Source organism: Mobula birostris, chromosome 8 (genome assembly GCF_030028105.1).
Source record: "Mobula birostris isolate sMobBir1 chromosome 8, sMobBir1.hap1, whole genome shotgun sequence".
Taxonomy (NCBI): domain Eukaryota; kingdom Metazoa; phylum Chordata; class Chondrichthyes; order Myliobatiformes; family Myliobatidae; genus Mobula; species Mobula birostris.
Window position 1 is genome coordinate 165530914 of NC_092377.1, and position 23871 is coordinate 165554784.

At 47.1% G+C, this 23871-nt stretch overlaps 1 protein-coding gene across 1 annotated transcript in view; it reads left to right on the forward strand.

The window, feature by feature from the left end:
- The first annotated feature begins 843 nt into the window (after positions 1 to 843).
- The window catches only part of LOC140201935 (metal transporter CNNM4-like), a 64405-nt gene continuing 41377 nt past the window's right edge, over positions 844 to 23871 (forward strand). Inside the window, exon 1 of the mRNA XM_072266773.1 lies at positions 844 to 2187. Coding sequence (XP_072122874.1) covers positions 933 to 2187 — 1255 coding nt within the window. The 5' untranslated portion in view covers positions 844 to 932. The remainder of the gene's footprint in view (positions 2188 to 23871) is intronic.

A 23871-nucleotide genomic window follows, 5' to 3' on the forward strand; every position in this document is an offset into this window, starting at 1 on the left:
ATTTAATAGATATTTATTGCCCATTTCTTTCTTTCTTGTTCTCTTTTGCGCATTGGTTGTTGTCCTATTGGGGATGGTTTTTCATTGATTCTATCGTGTTTCTTGTATGTTCTGAGAATGCCTGCAAGAAAATAAATCTCACGGTGACATATAGGTACTTTGAAAATAAATTTACTTTGAACGTGGATGGTAGTAGCGAGAAGCGATTGTGGCCTGGATGGTGCGGTCTTTAATGATCATTGCTGACTCCTTGTAAATGTGCTCAATGGTATCCCGCGCATTCCGGCATAGCGGCTACGGGCCGAATGGCCTGTTGCCATGACAAGTTGACTCTTGCCATTGTCTCCATTGTCATTGACAGAGAACCACGGGAACACTTCCAGCGAAAAGCCCAACGCAATTGACCAATAAGAATGGGAGGACCGAGGATTCTGATTGGCTGGAGCCTGGCGGCGCATATTATCAGGAAGGTCGGGCAGGGATTTGTCGCAGTCTTATTTACCGCCAGCGCCCCGCCTTATGACGGACGGCTGCTTGGACCAACAAGCAGAGGAGCTGGCGGAAACAGGGGTCGCAATTGGTCGATGCTGGAAGAGGGCGGGGGACACGCTGGGGGAGGCGGGAACATACTGAGTGACGGGGAAGTAAACCGATGGATGGGGAGGCATTGCTGGGGACCTGTGATCGATGTTGGGCAGGGCTAATGAGAAGGCGACGGAGGGGAGCTGTTGTTGTGATTGGCCGAGGGGCGGGAGCAGGGCGGGCGGCTTGCCATTGGGTGGCAGCGCGATGCTGCCGACTGTTACAACATGGCGAGGCTGAGGCGCGGCGGTGGCTGCTGCTGCATCCTGACGGCGCTGTTCCTGCACTCGGCGGTGCGCGGGGCCGCCGCCTTCATCATCTCGGGGCTGCGGCTGGAGGACGCCGCCAAGATGCCCGAGCCGCAACCGTCTTTGGCGGCGGCGCTGGCCGCCTCTCAACCTGACGCGCTGCAGGTGACCGAGGGCAGCACGGTGAGGCTGCGCGTCTTTGGCACCGGCGTGGGTCGCGACGCGTGGAGCCTGCTGGCGTTCGCCGAGGCGGAGGGCAACGCCAGCCAGGCCGGCGGCGGGCTGTGCCCGCACCGCTCCAAAGACATCGAGGTGCAGCGGCAGGTGGAGGTGAGCCGCGACTCCTCGGCCGTGCTCAGTCTGAAAGTCAGACAGCTCCGCAAGGAGGAGGAGTCCCGGCTGTTCATGCTGTGCACTTGGAACGGATCGGCGTGGATGGTGCACCCGGGCAGCGACACCCGCATCGTGGTGCTGGAGGTGCGGCAGCCTATGTTGCCGCTCTGGCTGCACATCATCCTCACCATGTTGCTGCTGGCCCTGTCGGGAATATTCAGCGGCCTCAACCTGGGCCTCATGGCGCTGGACCCCATGGAGCTGAGGATCGTGCAGAACTGCGGCAGCGACTCGGAGCGCCGCCACGCCAAGAGCATCGAGCCCGTGCGCCGCCAGGGCAACTACCTGCTGTGCTCCTTGCTGTTGGGCAACGTCCTGGTCAACAGCACTCTCACCGTGCTCCTGGACGAGCTGCTGGGCTCCGGCTGGGTCACCGTGATGACTTCCACCATCGGCATCGTCATCCTGGGCGAGATAGTGCCGCAGGCGCTCTGCTCCAGACACGGCCTGGCCGTGGGTGCCAAAACCATCGTCTTGACCAAGTTCTTCATGATCCTCACCTTCCCCCTGTCCTTCCCAATCAGCAAGTTCCTGGACCTTATCCTGGGCCAAGAGATCGGCAAGGTGTACAGCCGCGAGAAGATCCTGGAGATGCTGAAGGTGACGGGGCCGTATAATGGGCTGGACAAGGAAGAACTGAACATGATCCAGGGGGCTCTGGAGCTGAGGAGCAAAACCGTGGAGGATGTCATGACTCCCATCCACGACTGCTACATGGTGAACAAGGACGCTATCCTGGATTTTAGCACAATGTCTGAGATCATGGAGACGGGTTACACTCGGATTCCCGTGTACGAGCAGGAAAAGTCCAATATTGTTGATATACTGTACGTGAAGGATCTGGCTTTTGTCGACCCTGATGACTGCGTTCCCCTTAAGACCATCACCAAATTCTACAACCACTCTTTGCACTTCGTCTTCTATGACACCAGATTGGATACAATGTTGGAAGAGTTCAAAAAAGGTGAGAGTTTCTTATCTTATTTAAGCGATTTTGTATTTCTTTATTTTCCTGTAAATGCCTGCAGGTAAATGAATCTTAATGTAGTAAAATACCGGTAGGTACACCTGTTCATTAACGCAAATTTCTGATCAGCCAATCACGTGACAGCAACTTGAAGCATAAAAGCATGCAGACGTGGTCAAGAGGTTCAGTTATTGTTCAGACCAGACATCAGAATGAGGAAGAAATGTGATCTAAGTGACTTTGACCGTGGAATGATTGTTGGTGTCAGATGGGATGGTTTGAATATCTCAGAAATTGAGATATTTTCACACAGAACAGTCTCTAGAATGGTGCGAAAGACAAAAAGAAAAATCTGGTGAACGGTAGTTCCGTGGGCAAAGCCACCTTGTTAATGAGAGAGGTCAGAGGAGAATGGCCAGACTGGTTCAAGCTGACAGGAAGGTAACAGTAACTCAATCACTCGTTACAACAGTGGTGTGCAGAAGAGCAACAAGATATCGGAGTGGATGCGCTACAGCAGCAGAAGACCATGAGCATACTCTTAGTGGTCACTTTATTAGACACCACCTCATATTAAATAAAGTGGTCTCTGGGTATAAGGTGACGTGTATGTACTTGGGTCTGCTTTGACTTTTGATGTTGCCTCTGACTGCAGCTTCACGACTCAGCACTGTGCTACAACTTTATACTCCTGTCCGATGATTATTTTCTTGTGGTTTGCCGTAAGTCATAGAAGTCTGCTCTGCCATTCAGTCACGGCTGATTTATTATCCCCTTCTACCCTGTTTTCCTGCCTCCCCCTATGCCCCCATCCTTGGTAATCAAGAACCTGTCGAGACAGGCTACCGTGGAGCTGTAAGGAGTTGGTACGTTCTCCCTGTGATCGCATGGGTTTCCTCCAGATGCCGCAGTGCCACAGTCCAACGGCGTACTGATTAGTGTCTTAATTGGTCATTGGTTGCTGCCTGACGCGGCAAATTGGCGGGGAGGAACGTTTAATTGAATTGTACATCGTGGTCAGGATTAGGCTCGGATTAAATCCTGGGATTGCCGGGTGGCGTGGCCCAAAGGGACGATTTCACACTGTATCTCAATAAATAAAAATGTACCCAGTGACTTGGCTTCCCCAGCCAAATGTGGCAATGAATTGCACAGATTTCAACCTTGGTTAAAGTGATTCCTCCTCACCTCTGTACTAAGGATGTCATTCTATTCTGGGGACTGCTACCTCTGATCCTAGGCTCTCCCACTGTTGGAAAAGCCTTTCCTTGTCCACTCTATTCCAATATTTACCTGCTTTCAATGAGGACCCCCCCCCCTTCTAAACTCAAGCAAGTACAGGCATGAAACCACCAAGTACTTCTCATTGTTAACCCTTTATAATTCCCTGCATCATCCTTGTGAACCCTCTCTAGAACCTCCCCAATGCCAGCATATGCTTTCTTAGATAACGGGCCCAAAAGTGCTCACAGTACTGAAGTGCAGTCTGACCAATGCCTTGCATCCGCAGCATTGCGTCCTTGTTCTATTCTAGTTTGAAACTCCTTGTAAATACAGGCCCAGAGTGGGCTTCCTCCTTGCTTGCTGGTATAAGGTTTGAAGAGCGTTGGCCTGGGCTGTTCTAGATCACCAGATAATGAAGCTGAGAGCTAGGTTGCACTATGCATGCTAGTAACTTCATACTGATTAGTGCCAGTGGTGTGGTGGCGTGGCATTTGCACCAGATTTCAGGGTGAGGGGGCCTGGATTTCTATCTGGCTAGCTCCTTGTGCGAGTTCTACTTGTGCTGGGTTGAGTGCTGAGCCAGCGACCTGGTCTCCTAAATACGAAAGAAACGGCAAAGTTGCCACCCCATGTGGCAAATTGGCGGGGAGGATTTCTTAACTGACTAGTGCTAACCAAAAAAACGTGTGGTACCAGGAAGTTTATACTGCTGCTGTGTGTTAGACAGTGTTCATTATCACGTCCTGCACAGGAGGTGAAATTGGGCTGGTTTAATCAGTAATTGATAGAAATTGAGTTTTCTCAATTGCTGGTGGAGCTCAGCGGGTCAGGCAGCAGCTACGGAGAGGAATAAAAAAAAAAATCGATGTTTTGGGCCGAGGCCCTTCACCAGGACAGAAATGTCGTCCGCTTGAAGGCCTCTGCCTGAAACGTACAATATTTGTAGCCACTTGGAGGCCAAGTCATTGGGTGTATTTAAAGCAGAGGGTGAAAAGTTCAGAATTAGTCAGGGCATCAAAGGTTACGGGGAGAAGACAGCAGAATAGGACTGAGAGGGTTGATAAATCAGCCATGATGGAATGGTGGAGCAGACTTGATGTATCAATTGGCCTAATTATGCTCCTGTGTCTATATGGTCTTGTGTCATGAACCCTTGAGATTCCTTGGCAAGTCTGGCTGCCTTCGGTCTCTGCACCATTGTGTGATGACTCTTTCCTCTGCTCAGTTGTGCTAACACATTCAATCCGTCCTCTCCTACCATCCTCCATAAATTTGAGCAGAGGTGTTTGGATACCCTCGGATAAAATATCAAGACCCATCCACTAGTATTTACTGTATTTGCTGACCTGCCTTGGTTTCAATACTGAAACAAAGCTGTTTTTAGAATAAGACACACAGGAGATCTTGTCTCTCTCAGCTGCATATGCCCTCTTCCTCTGTCATCTCCTTCAGAGGTCAAGCTTTCTAAAAATGACATATTCCTCCAATAGTGAGTTTCGCTGATCGTAATCGCACTGTTATTGAAATGCGTGCATTCGGCTGGCTTGGCTGTGAGCCAGGGATGCGTCCGACCTGCCAGGTCTTTTTGCCTGGCCCTGGACTCTCAGCCAGTCAGAATGAATGGGTAATAAAGGGAGTCGCGGGTACTGTAAAGTGTTGTGCTAACCACTATGCTACCACGCCAATGTGAAAAGTGCTGCTCGAGCCGCCAAGTTCCTTCAGCAGGTGTTTGCTTCCACTTGTTAAACTGCCTGGAATTGACAGAACTGTGGCATGTGCTGAGATTATGTACACAGAAACTTCGCAAAAATTACTATTTTCTTTTCGCATTAACTTGAATTGGAAGCCTGTCAGCTCAATATTTATTTATTTGATATTTTTGTAGTCACATGGCAAACTTTTTCAGAACAAAATCAATTAACATGGAGTACCAAGTGAGCTTGGGAGTTGAAGCATTCTTTGATTAATTAGTTTACTACGAGCTTAGATGCACATTTGAGTGGTGGGATGGAGATGTCTCTCCCAAGGAAGTTGAGGCGCTCCTTCCCTCCGCTAGCCTGCAGGTCACCCTTGGGCAAGGTGGAGCACCTGCTTAGCCCCCGATCAGGGTCATGTGAACCCATGGGAGCAGGTGGTGGATGGTCGTATGAACAGCCGGTGTATATCACAAGTCCTGGTTATGCGACCACAGACAGTCTCTGAAGAGTATTGATAATGGCTAGGACACTGCCAAGAAGAAAGTCAGAAGGCGTGGGATCCAGTGAAGTGTGGCCAGCTGAATTCAGGATTGGCTTGCCTGCAGAAGGCAGAGGGTGGTGGTGGTGGAGGGAGTACATTCAGATTGGAGGATTGTGACTAGTGGTGTCCCACAAGGATCGGTTCTGGGACCTCTACTTTTCGTGATTTTTATTAACGACCTGGATGTGGGGGTAGAAGGGTGGGTTGGCAAGTTTGCAGACGACACAAAGGTTGGTGGTGTTGTAGATAGTGTAGAGGATTGTCAAAGATTGCAGAGAGACATTGATAGGATGCAGAAGTGGGCTGAGAAGTGGCAGTTGGAGTTCAACCCAGAGAAGTGTGAGGTGGTACACTTTGGAAGGACAAACTCCAAGGCAGAGTACAAAGTAAATGGCAGGATACTTGGTAGTGTGGAGGAGCAGAGGGGTTTGGGGGTACATGTCCACAGATCCCTAAAAGTTGCCTCACAGGTGGATAGGGTAGTTAAGAAAGCTTATGGGGTGTTAGCTTTCATAAGTCGAGGGATAGAGTTTAAGAGTCGCAATGTAGTGATGCAGCTCTATAAAACTCTGGTTAGGCCACAATTGGAGTACTGTGTCCAGTGATGGTTGCCTCACTATAGAAAGGATATGGAAGCATTGGAAAGGGTACAGAGGGGATTTACCAGGATGCTGCCTGGTTTAGAGAGTATGTATTATGATCAGAGATTAAGGGAGCCAGGGCTTTACTCTTTGGAGAGGAGGAGGATGAGAGGAGACATGATAGAGGTGTACAAGATAATGAGAGGAATAGATAGAGTGGATAGCAGCGCCTCTTCCCCAGGGCACCACTGCTCAGTACAAGAGAACATAGCTTTAAGGTAAGGGGTGGGAAGTTCAAGGGGGATATTAGAGGAAGGTTTTTTACTCAGAGAATGGTTGGTGCGTGGAATGCACTGCCTGAGTCAGTGGTGGAGGCAGATACACTCGTGACTATTGGACAGATATATGGAGGAATTTAAGGTGGGGGGGTTATTTGGGAGGCAGGGTTTGAGGGTTGGCACAACATTGTGGGCAGAAGGGCCTGTACTGTGCTGTACTATTCTATGTTCTATAAGAAGGCAATGGCAAACCACTTCTGTAGAAAAAATATGTGATGAAGTATATATACTTTGATAATAATTTAACTGTAAAAGGGCTTTAAGAATAAGCCAGGATATTATGGGCCGGTATCAATAGTGGGAAAGTTATTGGAAGGTATTCTAAGGGATAGGATAAAGGGTGCTGTGCAGAAATCATAAGCATGTATATATAACTGCATACAAATTTTGTAGAGTACTGTATTTCTCAATGTGGAGCGGAGAATGGGGTTGTAAATCTGGCTGGAGCAAAGGATGTTGGGAATGTGAAGGGTGGAGTGCCGTGGGAGAAATGTAAAACAGGTGGCAGAGTGGGAGTGCCAGGTGTGGGGATGATGCGGGTACAGACACGCCCAGTCCCGTGTTACCAGTCAACGTCATTTGATTCCAAACAGTTGGTTTATTTATCATTGCAGAATGTCTCTCTGGTGCTTCCTGCTTCCTCCCCTTTTCCCAACAATGGTTCCCCTCTCCCTGCCCTCCCTTCCCATTCTCAGTCCCCAGTAGAGACCCATATCAGAATCAGGTTTATCGTTATGCACATGTCTGGTAGCAGAACGGTGCAATACATAAAATTACTACAGTACTGTGCAAAAGTCTTGGTAAGTGGTATCTAACCAATCTTAGATTTTTTTTTGAGAAGCTACCAGGAAAGTTGATGAAGGTCAGACGGTGGATGTTGTGTGCGTGGACATTCGTAAAGCTTTGACAATATCGCTGATGGGAGAAGCCAGAGGGTGATCAAAGAGAGTTGCCAATGATCTGGATGGTAGTGTAGTTCACTGGATCAGCAAGTTTGTGGATGACACCAAAATTCAGGGTGTAGTGGACAGCGAAGAAGACTATCAGAGCTTGCAGCGGGACCTGGACCAACTGGAAAAATGGGCTGAAACATGGCAGATGAAATTTAATACAGACAAAGTGAGGTGTTGCACTTTGGGAGGACCAACCAGGGTAGGTCTTGCACAGTGAGCTGTGGGTACTGAGGAATGCAGTAGAACAGAAGGATCTGGGAATACAAACCCATAATTCCTTGAAAATGGCATCATAGGTACTGTAGATACTGTTGTACAAAAAGCTTTTGCCACACTTAATAGTCATTGGCGGAGGAATTCATCCAATGTATGCTTGTGTTTTTCTGACTGTAAATGGACAAATTCAACGCAGATGCCTTGTGCAGATAGTGGACTGTCCCCATTGCCTTCCAGCATGAAGTAGTGTCAAAAATCACTTTTTTAATTCGGTGTTGGTCAGCCCAAATGAATAACACAAGTACATGCAACTGACACTATTTAAAAACTGTTCGCTCTAAGAATAGTGTTTAACGGTCACGTAAGTGCACTCGACTGTCGCTAGTTAGAAACTGTTGCATCCTCCAAACCTTCATTTTCATTGTAACATTCAAGCTGATTGTCGATGCCTTCAAATTCCACTTAGTTCCTAACTTGTTGAAGTAGTGAAATTGTTACATTTTCACTCCTGGCCTTTTCTTTCATCCCCAAGCCTGAATGCTAGAAACTGCAGATCAGTTCTGAATTGTCTTGCTGTTTATTTCTCGTGAACTATCAGTGACAAACATGACTGCTTTTTGAACACAAACGCATGCGACTGACGCTGATTTAAAAACTGTTCGCTGTAAGCATGCTGTAGTGTCTTAACAGCTACATAAGTGGATGTGACTAATGTTAATTAGAAACTATTCATCAAGAATGAGCAGTTTCAAGTTCCTGGGTCCCCAGATCTCTGAGGATCTAACCTGGTCCCAACATATTGATGCAGTTATAAAGAAGGCAAGACAACGGCTATACTTTATTAGGAGTTTGAAGAGATTTGGTATGTCAGCAAATACACTCAAACTTCAGGATCTGATTCTGAATCTTCCGTCCCAATTAAGCAGCGTATTGTCCCAAATAAATGCAGGAAATAGGATCGTAAGACTTGGGGGTAGAACTAGACAGTTCAGCCCATCGAGTCTGCTCCACCATTCCCTCGTGCTGATCCTGGATCCCACTCAACCCCATAACTTCCCTCCTCGCTCTATCCTTTGATGCCCTGACAGATCAGGAAATGATCAACTTCCACCTTAAATTACCCACAGGTCCCAGCTATTTTCCCAATTAGTGTTTGTCCTTCAAGAGTTGTCCCAAACATGCTGCTGCACCGTTAACCGATAGCCCAATGAGCTGGAATGTTATAAGTTACAATGAGGAATGTACATAGATATTGTAAAAATAGAGCAGAATAGTGGCTGCATATTATAATTCCACATCCCATTCCCATTCTGACATGTCTATCCACGGCCTCCTCTATTTTAAAGATGAAGCCACACTCAGGTTGGAGGAACAACACCTTATATTCCATCTGGGTACCCTCCAACCTGATGGCATGAACATTGACTTCTCTAACTTCTGCTAGTGCCCCACCTCCCCCTTGTACCCCATCCGTTATTTATTTATATACACACATTCTTTCTCTCACTCTCCTTTTTCTCCCTCTGTCCCTCTGACTATACCCCTTGCCCATCCTCTGGTTTCCCCCCCCCCCGCCTTGTCTTTCTCCCTGGGCCTCCTGTCCCATGATCCTCTCGTATCCCTTTTGCCAATCACCTGTCCAGCTCTTGGCTCCATCCCTCCCCCTCCTGTCTTCTCCTATCATTTTGGATCTCCCCCTCCCCCTCCCACTTTCAAATCTCTTACTAACTCTTCCTTCAGTTAGTCCTGACGAAGGGTCTCGGCCTGAAACGTCGACTGCACCTCTTCCTAGAGATGCTGCCTGGCCTGCTGCGTTCACCAGCAACTTTGATGTGTGTTGCTTGAATTGCCAGCATCCGCAGAATTCCTGTTGTTTGCAGAATAGTGAGGCTGTTTTCCGCGGGTTTATGGACCTCTTGTTTGTCTTGAACACTCGAGTGTAAAGGAGAACAAAACGATTGTTACTGTGGATCTCTTGCAGCATAAAAACACAATAAGCATTAAGAATGCAATAAAAAACCCACCAATGTAAAAAATGTATAGAACACAGTGGACAAGTAACAGTTAAAGACTGATTGTATGTACATTACGATGTTAATGTAACAGTGGTGGGGCACGTTAATCAGTGGAGATATTGATCAGTCTGATACCTTGGGGATTGTAAAACTTTTTGAGTCTGTTGATGCTGCATGGATGCTGGAACGAAGACTCCATACGGAGGGTGGGTGGGATCCTCATCATTGTACCTATAAAATATTTCACAACATGCAAATCCCATACTGGTTCCAACTGAAATAAAATTGAGAAATTTCTGTCACTGGGTCTTGGCACTGGTGCGTATCAAGTTTTTAGAGAAATAGTATTCGCTAATAGTCAGTGGATGCTGTGTGGTCTCCTGCTGTAGCCCATCCACTTCAAGGTTCAACGTGTTGTGTGTTTAGAGATGCTCTAATGCACACCACTGTTGTAACTCCTGGTTATTTAAGTTACTGTCAGCTTGAACCAATCTGACCACTCTCCTCCGAGCTCTCTCATTAACAAGGTGCTATCGCCCGCAGAACTGCCCGTCACTGGGTGTTTTGTTTGTTTTTCTGCACCATTCTCTGTAAACTCTGGAGACCATTATGCATGAAAATCCCAAGAGTTCAGCAGTTTGAGATACTCAAACCATCCCATCTGGCACCAACAATCATTCCATGGTCAAAGTCACTCAGATCACATTTCTTTTCCTTTCTGATGTTTGGTCTGAACAACAACTGAACCTCCTGACCGTGCATTGAGTTGCTGCCACATGTTGGCTGGTTAGATATTTGTATTAACCAGCATGTGGACGCAATGAAGTGACCACTGAGTGTGTATTGATCACATTGTTTGAGAGGAAGTTGATCCTATCTCCGAAGTTGAGCCAGATGAAATATGGGCCTTTGGCTGGGTAAATATAACTTAGAGTTGAGGAGAGAAAACTTGAGTAAGTTGTAAATAATTAAACCAAACAAACCCAGCTTCATGGATATGCTTTTCCAAGGAGTGTTAAATGTTAAAATGGAGGATCCGTAAAAATCCTCGATGAAGTACTGGTACAATTAAAAACTTAGACTGTCCTTGAGTGTGCAAAGCTTTGAATGTGATTTCAGAGGAATTATGCTGTCAAACTCTGAAAGGGAGTGTATTTATAATGCAGCCCATGTCTGATTAATTGTCTGGTTGATATTTGAACATGGTTATTAATCCATTTTACCAATTTGGACTTCATGCTCATGACTAAAAATATCTGCATTTGCTTATGCAAAGTTAAAGTTATGCCCAACTTGGCAGGGCAGGCAGGATTGGTGGAAAGAGTGACAAATGGTCAGAAACGATTGGGAATGTTGGCATCTATGGGGTTTCTTCCATAAATGTTCCTGCAATATTACTGTCTTTCAAAAGCTGTTTCTTTGACCAAATTGCAACTCTAAATCAGCGAAGAATGGACAGCCCAGCACTTTCTTCCAAGGCAGAAGTGGAGAATACGAGGGGGGGCATGATTTTAAGGCGTTTGGAGGGAAGTACAGGGTGGATGTGAGTTATAGGCGGTTTTTTTTTACACAAAGTGGTGGGTGCAATGACATCCTGGTGGGGTGGTGGTGGAGGTAGATTCATTGGGGACATTTAAGGAACTCTCAGACGAGTACATGGATGAAAGAGAAATAGAAGTCTGGCAGGGAAAGCATTGGATCAAGAGTTCCCAACCAGGTGTCCACTAACCCCTTGGTTAATGATAGAGATTCATACAGGTAAAAAAAAGCATTGGGAATCCCTGAGTTAGGTTGACCTTGGAGAAGCTAAAGGGTCATCACGGCATTGTGGGCTGAAGGGCCTGTACTGTTTTGTTTTAGGTAACAGCTCTCTTATTCTAAGAAAGATGTTTGATGCAGTGGGGCATAGTTTTAAGGTGATTGGAAGCAAATATAGGGAATCTTCAGAGGTAGTTTGTTTTACACAGAGTGGTGGGTGCGTGGAACATGCTATTAAGGGTCAGGATTCGTTAGGGACATTTAAGATGAGCACATGGGTGAAATTGGGTGGTTGGGTGGAGAGACGTCCCTACCAAAGGTGGTGTAAGATGCTCCTTCCCCCTCGCTAGCCCATAGGTCACCCTTGGGCAAGGTGGAGCACCTGCTTAGCCCCCCCCCCCCCGGGGTCAGGGTGACGTGAAGCCATGGGAGCAGGTGGTGGATGGTCGTATGAGCAGCTGGTGCATATCCCAAGTCCTGGTTACGTGACCACTGACACCAGACAGACAGTCTCTGAAGAGTATTGATAATGGCTGGGGTCACCTGTCTTGTAAAGACACTGCCCAGAAGGCGGCAATGGCAAACTGCTTCTGTAGAAAAATATACCAAGAACAATCATGCTCTTGAGACCACGACTGGCCACGTCATACGACATGGTGTGTCATGAATGAACATGGGTGGAAGATAAATGAAAGGCTCTGTGGGTTGGGTTGATCTTGGAGTATATTGAAGGGTCGGCACAGCATTGTGGGCTGAAGGGCCTGTGCTGTAATGTTCTATGTTGGCAGTTCTCTGATTCTAAGATGTTTGCTGAGACCAAAGTAATTAGAGGTGGAACAGACCTGATGGGCTGAATGGCCTCCTGTGCTATAACAGTTCTCCACAAACTCCTAACATGGAACTTTCCAAGTTGGTTCAGTGCCAGTTTCTTACTCACTGCATCCTCGTGCTGCACCTTAGGGTGTTACCCTGATTTAAATGTAGTTTGTTTCAGCTTCCAGCCCACTTTATCCACACAGGTTGTGTGGCACAAGTACAGCGTTGTTTCCTTTAGATTGCTTTTTCCACTCGGTTGATTTTTGCCACGGTTGCCGGTTTGTGTTTGGGCTCTGACCTGCTGATTCTCTGACTGTCCCCTTGGTTTAATGACTTGCTGGGGGAGCTCGGCAGGTCAGGCAGCATTTACGGACGGGAATGGAACTTTTCAGGCTGAGACCCTTCGTGAGTTCTGATGAAAGGTCTCAGCCTAAAACATTGTCTGCATTCATTTCCGTAGACGATGCCTGACCCTGCTGAGTTCCTCCAGCATTTTATGCGTGTGTTGCTCTGGGTTTCCAGCATCTGCAGAATCTCTTGTGTTTGATTACTTGTTGTCATTAGGGAACAGAGTTAAATTCTGATAATCTGTCACAGAACAGTGCAGCACTCTGCAGGACATTTGGCCCGCAATGTTGTGCTGATTTTGATACTGGAGTTTACTAAATATCCTCCTGTGCATCATCAATATCCTCTATCTCCTTCATATTGATGTGTCTGTCTTAAAAACCTCTTTACCCTCCTCCACTACTACCCCGGGTAAACCATTGCTGGCACCTACCTTTTCCTGCGTAATTTTAATCTCTTCCCCCACCCCCACCCAACCTGAAAAACATTAGAATCGGCTTTAATATCACTAGCATATGTTGTGAAATTTGTTGACTTTGTGACAGCAGTACGTTGCAATACATAATAGAGAAAAGATAGATTTTAGTAAGTTACGCATATCTATGCAAGGTAGTGCAGAAATGGGAATTAAAGAAGTAATGAGTGTTCATGGGTTTAATGTCCATGTAGAAATCGGATGGCAGAGGGGAAGAAGCCGTTCCTGAATCATTGGGTGTGTGGCTTCAGGCTTTTGTAGTTCCTCCCTGATGGTAGCAATGAGGAAAGGGCACATCCTGGGTTATAGGGGTCCTCGATGATGGATGCTGCCTTTTGGAGTTATCGCTCCTTGAAGAGTCCTGGATGCTGGGGAGGCTAGTGCTTATGATGAAGCTGATCGAGTTTACAACTCTGCAGTTTATTTCAATCCTGTGCAGTGCCACACCCCACCATACCAGACGGTTAGGCAGTCCTCTACTGTTTGGCATTCCATGTAAATGGGCCATGTCAGCGTCATCTGCCCATCCATCAAGAAACATTGATTTTATTTACTTTTTTTTGCACATTCTGTGAGGATAAACTTAATTCCACTTCTAGAATTTATGGTGGTTCAAATTGCGACGTGCTTCATCCTGTATTCGAGGTAAGTGGAGATGGGAAGCTCCTCTGCTGTGCAGGCGGAAGATGCTGGTGAGAGGCATTGCCCCTGCCAGGAAGCTGAATAATTGATGCCACGGTCAGCGTGGGCCGCCCGTGTGCTGTAAACATTCTCGGATTTCTCCTGGGTCTCTTTCCAGTCTGCAACTGAGACATAAGCGAGGATATTAACTTCTTCTTAACTCGGTTTCTTCCTTGTGTGCCTGGCTCACTCAGTCACTTGTGTTATATCTTCCTTGTACCATTCACTGTTCCAAATGGCTTTCCTGAGGTCGGGAATGGTCATCTGCAGATTCAAGACCATTTCCAATTCACAAGAGTAGAGAAGTAATTGTTACTCTGGATCTGATGCAGCTCAAAAAAAAATCAATATCTTAAAGAACTCACTATTTTAAAAATAACATTAAATATTAATGCATAACTTATTTACATTGATTGTATGTCCATAAAGTGGTGCTGGGTACAGGAGTGTCTGTAGGTAAGCTGACTGACATGAAATGATAAAGTAGTGGTGGTTGGAGTGTGGAGGGGTGAGTTGCTGGGTGGAGGTGTTGGACAGTCTCACTGCTTGGGCAAAGTAACTGTTTTTGAGTCTGGTGGTCCTGGTGTGGATGCTACGTAGCTCCCTTAAGGGTGGCATGGTAGTGTAGCAGTTGGCACAACGCTTTACAATGCAGATGACCCGTGTTCAGTTCCGGCCGCTACCTGTAAGGAGTTTGTATATTCTCCTCACGACCACGTGGGTTTCCTCTGGGTGTCCCAGTCTCCTCCCATGGGAGGAACCTGTTCCTGCAGCCGGTGGTGTGAGTACTGAGGCTGCAGTACCGCCTTCCTGATGGCAGCAGCGAGAAGAGAGCACGTCCTGGGCGGTGGGGTCCCTGATGATGGATGCTGCTTTCCTGCGACAGGACCTTTTCCTGTAGACCTGCTCAGTTGTGGGAAGGGCTTTGCACATCATGGACTGGGCCATATCTGTTAGAGATACAAGACCAATAACACAGGAGAAGGAACGACTTCAACCCCTGCATTACTGTTTGTAGGATTTTCTGTTCAAGGGCATTTGTGTTTCCATAACAGGCTGTGATGCAGCCAGTCAATATACTCTCCACATCTTTAGAAGTTTGTCAAAGTTATAGATGTCATGCCAAATCTTTTCCAACTCCTAAGGAAATAGAAAGCGCTGTCGTGCTTTCTGTGGTAGAGATTGTGGAGGCATTAGTGGAGGCATAATCTTTTCAAAAATCATTGGACTCTGGCATGGTACCACAGGACTGGAAAATTACAAATGTTACTCCACTCTTTAAGAAAGGAGGAAGGCAGCAGAAAGGAAATTATAGGCCTAACCTCAGTGGTAGGGAAGATGTTAGGGTCAATTGTTTTTTTTCCGCGTGCGTGCGAGTCTGTGCGTGTGCGTCTGCGTGTCTGTGCATGTGTCTGTGATGTCTTTTTTCATGGCTTTTTACAAGGCGTAGAGTGAGAGAGAGACTGTGACACGCCACTCCTCGTACAGACATTTTTTGCAGTACTTTCCCTTTATTTTACAAGGTCAAGTTGCGATCTCGACACTCAACCTGGCACGGATGGAAAATGTACTGGGGGGGTGGACCAGACTAGTTTCAAACCCGGGAACCTCCGCTCCCAGGTCTGGCGCCAATGTCGTTGCACCACCAGCCAGCCCAAGGGTGTCAATTGTGTTATGGAGTACTTGGTGACAAGATAGGACAAAGTCAGCATGGTTTCCTTGAGGGAAAATCCTGTTGGAATTCTTTGAGGAGATTACAAGTAGGATAGATAAAGGAGATGCAGTGGATGTTCAAGCAACACACATCAAAGTTGCTGGTGAACGCAGCAGGCCAAGCAGCATCTGTAGGAAGAGGTGCAGTCGACGTTTCAGGCCGAGACCCTTCGTCAGGAGTCCTGACGAAGGGTCTCGGCCTGAAACGTCAGTTAGTCCTGACGAAGGGTCTTGGCCTGAAACGTCGACTGCACCTCTTCCTACAGATGCTGCCTGGCCTGCTGCGTTCACCAGCAACTTTGATGTGTGTTGTTTGAATTTCCAGCATCTGCAGAATTCCTGTTGTTTGCAGTGGATGTTGTATATTTGGACTTTCAGAAGGCCTTTGACAAGGTGCCACACATGAGGCTGCTTACCAAGTTAAGAGCCCATGGAAATTGCCTCTTAAACTCACAAGAGAGCATAGGCCATCAACTTTTTGCTGTTGATGTTTCTGTAGCAGGCAATTTCTTTTTTACGAGGTCGAGTTGCTAGCTCGATGCTCAACCCAGCACGGATGGAAAGTGTGCCTGGGGATCCGGCTGGATTTGAACTCGGGAGCCTTCTGGAGTTGGAAGTACGGTGCTGATGTCACTGCGCCACCAGCTGGCCTAATTTAAGAGCCCATGGTATTACAGAAAAGTTACTAACATGGTTAGAGCATTGGCTGATTGGAAGAACGCAGCGAGTGGGAATTAAAGCATCCTTGTCTGGTTGGCTGCCAGTGACTCGTGTTCCGCAGGGGTTGGTGTTGGGACCACTTCTTTTTGTTCTGTATATCAATGATTTAAATGATGGAATAGATAGCTTTGTTGCCAAGTTTGCAGATGATACAAAGATTGGTGGAGGGGCAGATAGTGTTGAGGAAATAGGTAGGATGCAGAAGGACTTGGACAGATTAGGAGAATGGGCAAGAGAATGGCAAATGAAATAAAGTTGGAAAATGCATGGTCATACACTTTGATAGTAAAAATAAATGTGCAGACTATTTTCTAAATGGGGAGAAAATCCAAAAGTCTGAGATGTAAAGGGACTTGGGAGTCCTTGTGCAGAACATCCTAAAAGTTAACTTGCAGGTTGAGTCGGTGGGGGGGGGGAGACAAATGCCATGTTAGCATTCATTTCAACAAGTCTAGAATACTAGAGCAGGGATGTGATGCTGAGGCCTTATAACAGTGGTCCCCAACCACCGGGCCTTGGATGGTACTGGGCCGCAAAGCATGTGCTACCGGGCCGTGAGGAAACGATACGAGTCAGCTGCACCTTTCCTTATTCCTTGTCACGTACTGTTGAACTTGAACATAGGGTTACCAACTGTCCCATATTTGCCGGGACATCCCGTATATTGGGCGAAATTGGTTTGTCCCATACGGGACCGCCCTTGTCCCATATTCCCCCCCCCCCACTAAGGTAGAGCGTTCCTATGAAGCCTTTCGTGCTGAAATGGCGTGATGCGAAGAAGCAATTACCATTAATTTATAAGGGAAAAATTTTTGAGCGTTCCCAGACCCAAAAAATAACCTACCAAATCATACCAAATAACGCATAAAAGCGAAAATAACACTAACATACAGTAAAAGCAGGAATGATATGATAAATACACAGCCTAAATAACACTCTCAACATACTGGAGGAACTCCTACTGGAGGAACTCAGCAGGTCAGGCAGCATCCGTGGAAACGATGAGTCGACGTTTTGGGCCGGAACCCTTCGTCAGGACTGAAGAGGGAGGGGGCAGAGGCCCTATAAAGAAGGTGGGGGGAGGGTGGGAAGGAGAAGGCTGAATGGTGGCAAGAGAGGAGGTGTAGGGACAGGTGTAGCACTTGCGCTTACAGGGATAAGTGCCGGGTGGGAGATGAGTGGGGAGGGACGTGTGGATCAGGGAGTCGCGGAGGAACCGATCCCTGCGGAAGGTGGAGAGGGAAAAATGTGCTTAGTGGTGGGGTCCTGTTGAAGGTGGCGGAAGTTGTGGAGGATAATGTGCTGGATCCGGAGGCTGGTGGGGTGGTAGGTGAGGACAAGGGGAACTCTGTCCCTGTTATGGTGACGGGAGGATGGGGTGAGAGCCGAGGTGTGGGAAATGGAGGCAATGCGGGTGAGGGGATCATTGATGACAGCAGAAGGGAAATCGTGATCCTTAAAGAAAGAGGACATTTGAGATGTCCTGGAATGGAAAACCTCATCCTCGAAGCAGATGCGGCAGAGACGGAGGAACTGGGAATAGGGAATGGCATTTTTGCATGTGGCGGGGTGGGAAGAGGTATAGTTGAGGTAGTTATGAGAGTCAGTGGACTTGTAGAAGATGTCAGTGGACAGTCTTTCTCCAGAGGTGGAGACCGAGAGATCGAGAAAGGGGAGAGAAGTGTCCGAGATAGACCAAGTGAATTTGAGGGCTGGGTGGAAGTTAGAAGTAAAGTCGATGAAATTGACGAGCTCAGCATGGGTGCAGGAAGCAGCACCAATGTAGTCGTCAATGTACCGAAGGAAAAGTTGGGGAGCCTATATAAAGTAGAAATAACGTATGTATAGTGTAATAATGTATGTATAGTGTAGTCGGGATGATTAAGCCAAAACCGATTTGTGGGGGAAAAAAATCGACACGTACGCACATGTGCACACAGGTGCCCGCGCAAGGCTTCATGGTCATTGTAGTCTTTCTCGGGGTAAACACAAGTGTCCCGTATTTGACTGCCACTTTTGTACCTTATTTGGGAGTGAGAAAGTTGGCAACCCTAACTGTAAAAGACATGTTGACGTGAGTCTAACCCTACTTGAACACCCCCCTCACCCCCAAGTCGGTCCGCAAGAATATTGTCAATATTAAACCAGTCCGCGGTGCAAAAAATGTTGCGGACCCCTGCCTTACAAGGTACTGGTGAGGCCTCACCTTGAGTATTGTGAACAGTTTTGGGCTCCTCATCTAAGAAAAGATGTGCTGGTATTAGAGAGGGTTCAGAGGAGGTTCACAAGGATGATTCCAGGAATGAAAAGGTTATCATACGAGGAAAGTTTGATGGCTCTGGGTCTGTACTCTGGGACTTTAGAAGGATAAGAGCAGGAGCTCATTGAAACCTTTTGAATGTTGAAAGGTCTAGACGGAGTAGATGTGGAAAGGATGTTTCCCGTGGTGGGGGAGTCTAGGACAAGAGGGTACAGCCTCAGAATATAGGGGCATCCATTTAAAATTGATGCGGAGAAATTTCTTTAGCCAGCAGGTGGTGAATTTGCGGAATTTATTACCACAGGCAGCTGTGGAGGCCAGGTCGTTGGGTGTATTTAAGGCAGACCTTGATCGGTTCTTGATTGGACACGGCCTCAAGGGTTATGGGGAGAAGACCAGGGAGTGGGGTTGAGGAGGGGAAAAAAAGATCAGGCATGATTGAATGCCAGAGCAGACTCAATGGGCCAAATGGTCTAATTCTGCTCCTTTGTCTTGTAGTAATTGCACTTCTGTGCTGGGCACAAGACAGACCGTCTGAAATAATTACATCAGGGAATTATGCAAATAAGGAATTTGGAAGTACATAAGGTTACCGAGTATTATTGTCCAAAGGGACTGATCCTCTTCTGTTTTGTTTTGTTTGTCAGTAGCACCAAAGTTCAAAGTAGCAATATCTTTAACGGTTTTCTGGATCGTTGAGGGGGTTTCTTTATCGTTTCCCTCTGCCCCAAACACTCTGACACAGATACCACATGTACAGCACTTTCAAAATGCTGAAGGAACTCGGCAGGCCAAGCAGCATCGATGGAGCGGAAGATGCTGCCTGACCTGAGTTCCTCGCACATTTTGTGTGTGTCTGTGTGCGAGTTGTTCTAGATTTCATCATCTGCCGAATCTCGTGTGTTTGCCACGTGTGCAGCGGTCAGCATTGGAGTGGTTTCATTTGTCACACGTACATTGAGACTTGCAGTGAAATGTGTCGCTCGCGGTGACGGCCAACACAGCTCGAAGATGCGCTGTGGGGGCAGCCCCCACGTGTCACCATGTTTCTAGCCCACAACTTGCTAATCTTAATCTGTACATCCTTTGAATCTACGAAGAAATTGGAGCACCCGAAGGAAACTCTGGAGGAAGTACGGACACCTTAAAGACAGTGGCGGGTGTTGAGCTGTCTGTTTATTTGTTGAGATGCCGTGTGCAATAGGCCCTTCTGACCCTACGAGCTGCACCACTCAGCAATCCTCTTTAACCCTAGCCTAATCATGGGACAATTTACAATGACCAGTTAATGTTTGGACAGTGGGAGGAAATTGAAGCACCTGGAGAAACCCACACAGTCTCGGGCAGAACGTACAAACACCTTACCTGCCGAAGCAGGAATTGAACCTGGGTCACTGGTACTGGAAATCGTTGTGCTACCCTGCCACACCATCATCACTCACACGTGTCATGAATTTTTTTGTGGCAGCAGTACAGTGCAATGCATAAAGTTACCAATGTACTATGCAAGAGTCTTAGGCACCCTGTGAGTGAGTGAGTGAGTGTGTGTGTTGCTGTTTCTTCAGCATTTGTCTGTTATTTTATGAGGCCGAGTTGTTGGCTCGATGCTCAACCCAGCGTGAATGGAAAGCCTGCAAGGAGCCGGCCGGATTCGAACCCAGGACCACTCGCCTTGAAGTCCATGCGGATGCCACTACACCACCAGTTGGCTATGTGTAAGATCCTTAGGCACATATATACAGCTAGGGTGCCTAAGACTCTTGCATAGTACTGTATATTGTTTAAAGTAGGAAGGTGATTGAGATACAGAAATGAGGGCTGGCTGGTGGTGCAACGACATCGGTGCCGGACCTGAGAGCGGAGGTTCCCGGGTTTGAAACTAGTTGGGTCCGCTCCCGAGTACGCTTTCCATCCGTGCCGGGTTCAGTGTTGAGATCGCAACTTGACCTCGTAAAATAAAGTGAAAAATACTGAGAAAGTGTCTGTGTGAGAAGTGGCGCGCCACACAGTCTCTCCCTCTCTCGCTCCATGCCTTGTAAAAGCCATGAAAAAGACATCATCACAGGTGCAACGCACGCATGCACACACAGACTCGTATGTACGCAGGCACACGTCAAAAAAAAAGATACGGAAATTAGAGTATTTAGCTTTGTATTAGCTCAATAATAGTAAGTGTTATTTGTTAACTGGAAAGACATGATATACAGTACTGTGCGAAGGTTTTAAGCACCCTAGCTAAATAGACTTTTGCACAGTACTGTATAACATTACATCAATGGTAAAACTACACTCAAAGACTGACAACCAATATTTTGAAAAGGAGACAATCTATTCAAATACTAAAAATAAACTTCTGTGCCCATGCAGAAGCACAACAATGTGGTTAACTGGTGAGAGGGTTGTTACTGGGAATGAGAGCTGGTTGAAGGACAGAAGCAAGCATATCGCACGACCTTTAAAAGGTTATTAAGTACATATTTATACTTTTTTCCCTTCCCACATGTATTTGTAGCCTGTGGAGAAACAAGGCCAATTATCCACAATATCAGTGCTTCAAGAGCAGTGACCTGTGAGTGCAAACTGCTGCCCGGGCCGTGGACATGAATGTTCATGAGGTGATTAGGCTTTTCTACGGCTTTTTTCCTGACTCTAGGATCTTCCTGAGCAGATGGAGAATTTGTAAAGTTTTTTGCAATGTGGGAAATTGCTCACCCTTGTGCTATCAACCCCCCCCCCCCCGCCCATCTGTGGCAGGTTCTGTAGGTTCCACAGTTGTCATCTCTGAACCCACATAGCATGCAGAATATGGTGGCCTTCTGGCCCAGCTAGACCCCCAGGTCACTGGGTCCTGGGAAGAGTTACCCACTTGAGCAGGAGACACAAGAACTTGTGACCCCTCTTAGGGGCACAAGTTTGACGACTGAGGCCCAGAGTTTTGAAGTCCCTTCATCAGCAAGTACCGGGGTCAATTCTGATGCCCAAAGGTTGATGGAACTTTGAAGCCCTGGGTCTGCAAGTCCACTGGGCGTTGTAGGCCTGTTGCCCATGAATTCGCTGGGGCCCTGGGGTTGGAAAAAGTCTGTGTGGGGTGGGAGGGAGGAATGGGGCTTCTGTTTGCTTTGGTTTTGTTGATTACGTTCTGTGTGGGCATGCTGTGGTGGTGCCGGAACGTGGGGCAGCACTTGTGGGCTGTCTGCAGCACATCCTCTAGTGTGCTGGTTGTTAACACATACAGCACATTCCACAATGTTGTGATGTACAGATAATAAATGAATATGAATAGAAGGACGCCCCTCTAGAACAGAGATGAGAGGGAAGTTCTTCCGGAGGGTGGTGAATCTGTGGAGTTCATTGCCACGGACGGATGTGGAGGCCAAGTCATTGGGTATATTTACAGGGGAAGTTGACAGGTTCTTGGTTAGCCAGGGTGACACAGGTTACGGGGAGAAGGCAGGAGAATGGGGTTGAGAGGGAAAGTAAATCAGCCATGATGGAATGGAGTCAATGGGTTGAATGGCTGAATTCTACCCTCTCCAATGCCAACACATCCTTTCTTAGACACGAGGGATTCTGCAGATGCCGGAAATCCCAGGGAATACACAAAAAATGGTGTGGAAGCTCAGCAGGTCGGGCAGCATCAATGGAATGGAATAAACTGTTGACATTTCGGGCTGAGACTGAAGAAGGGTCTCGGCCTAAAACATCAACTGTTTATTCCTTTCCATTGATGCTGCCTGACCTGCTGAGTTCCTACGCATTGACACCACAAATAAAGCTTATCTTATCAAACCCGTATCCACCACTTCCGCTGGTAGCTGGTTCTGCATTCACATCACCCTGAGTGAAGAGGTTCCCTTTCAGGTTCCCCTTAAACATTTCATCATTCACCCTTAACATGTGATCTCGAATTCTAGTCTCTCACAATTTTGGTGGGAAAGACTGCCTTACCTGTACCCCTCACAATTTTGTTAACCTCTATCAAATCTCCCCTTGTTCTTCTATGCTCTAGGAAATAAAGTCCTAACCTGTTCAACCTATAACTGGGGTCCTCAAGTTCAGGCTCCATCGTTGGAAATTTTATCTATACCCTTTCAATATTATTCATACCTTTCCTGTCGGTAGGTGACCAGAACTGCACACAACACTTCAGATTTGGCCTCACCAACATCTTGGACAACTTCAACATAACATAACAACAATCTGTAACGTTCCCATACAGCGAGGAACCTAAAGCCAGAATATTATCTTATTACTACTACCGCCTGTTACGCCGCTGGCGTTTAGGGCAGCGATGTTGGTCCTCCGTCTCTAGTGGTGTCAGTAGCTCGGTTTTCACTACTGTCAGTCATGCAAGTCCCGGACAGAGACTCAGGAATGCCATCGCATTCAGATGTAGAAGGATTCTTCATTGCTGTTTCCATAACCTGAACCTGTTGGGCCACTCTTCGTCTAGCCTCTACCGTTTGACCTGTTTGGCATGGGTGACCCTACCAAGAGCCAAAGGATGAAGCCCTGACTCCAGCAACGTAGCTCTCCTGGTCACTGAGGCACACAGGCCCTCAAACCCTATGACAGGCAACACACGTCAAAGTTGCTGGTGAACGCAGCAGGCCAGGCAGCATCTCTAGGAAGAGGTACAGTCGACGTTTCGGGCCGAGACCCTTCGTCAGGATTGTGGTCCTTTTGGAGGAAAATATTATCTAAATGTAGCTATCTTTCTCCCCAAGTTATATCAAGTACTAGAGGATGTGCATTTAAAGTGAGATGGGGGGAAGTTTGAAGGTGATGTGCAGGGTAAGTTTTTGTTTACTCGGTGGTGAGTGTCTGGAGAGGGCTGCCAGGGATGATGGTGGAGGAGGTATTAGACATGTCAATATGCAGGGAATGGAGGGATGTGGATTACATATGGGCAGGGCAGGTGTTGTGTTCTGTACTGCTCTGTGTTTTGAGGGATCTAGGTGTTCAGAGGGAAGGTTGAGCAAGTGGGGATGAAGGCTGGCGTTTGGAAATGTTGCTGTTGTGCCGGGTACTGGTGAGGCCATGCGTGGAGTTCTGTATGCAGTTTGGATCACTATCTTTCATAAAGAATATCCCACCCCACACAAAATGCTGGAGGAACCCGGCAGGTCATGTCACAATAAAAATACAGTTTGGGCCAAGACCCTTCATCGAGTGGAGTGGATGAGGCTGACAAACTGAATTAATATTTTGCATCATTCTTCACTGTGAAAAATACAAGTAAGGGAGCAGGAGTGAGTGTAGATGCAATGATTGGATAGGGGGCACACTCAATGGGCCGAATGGTCTAATTCTGCTCCATATCTGATGGTCTGTTTGTACCAAAT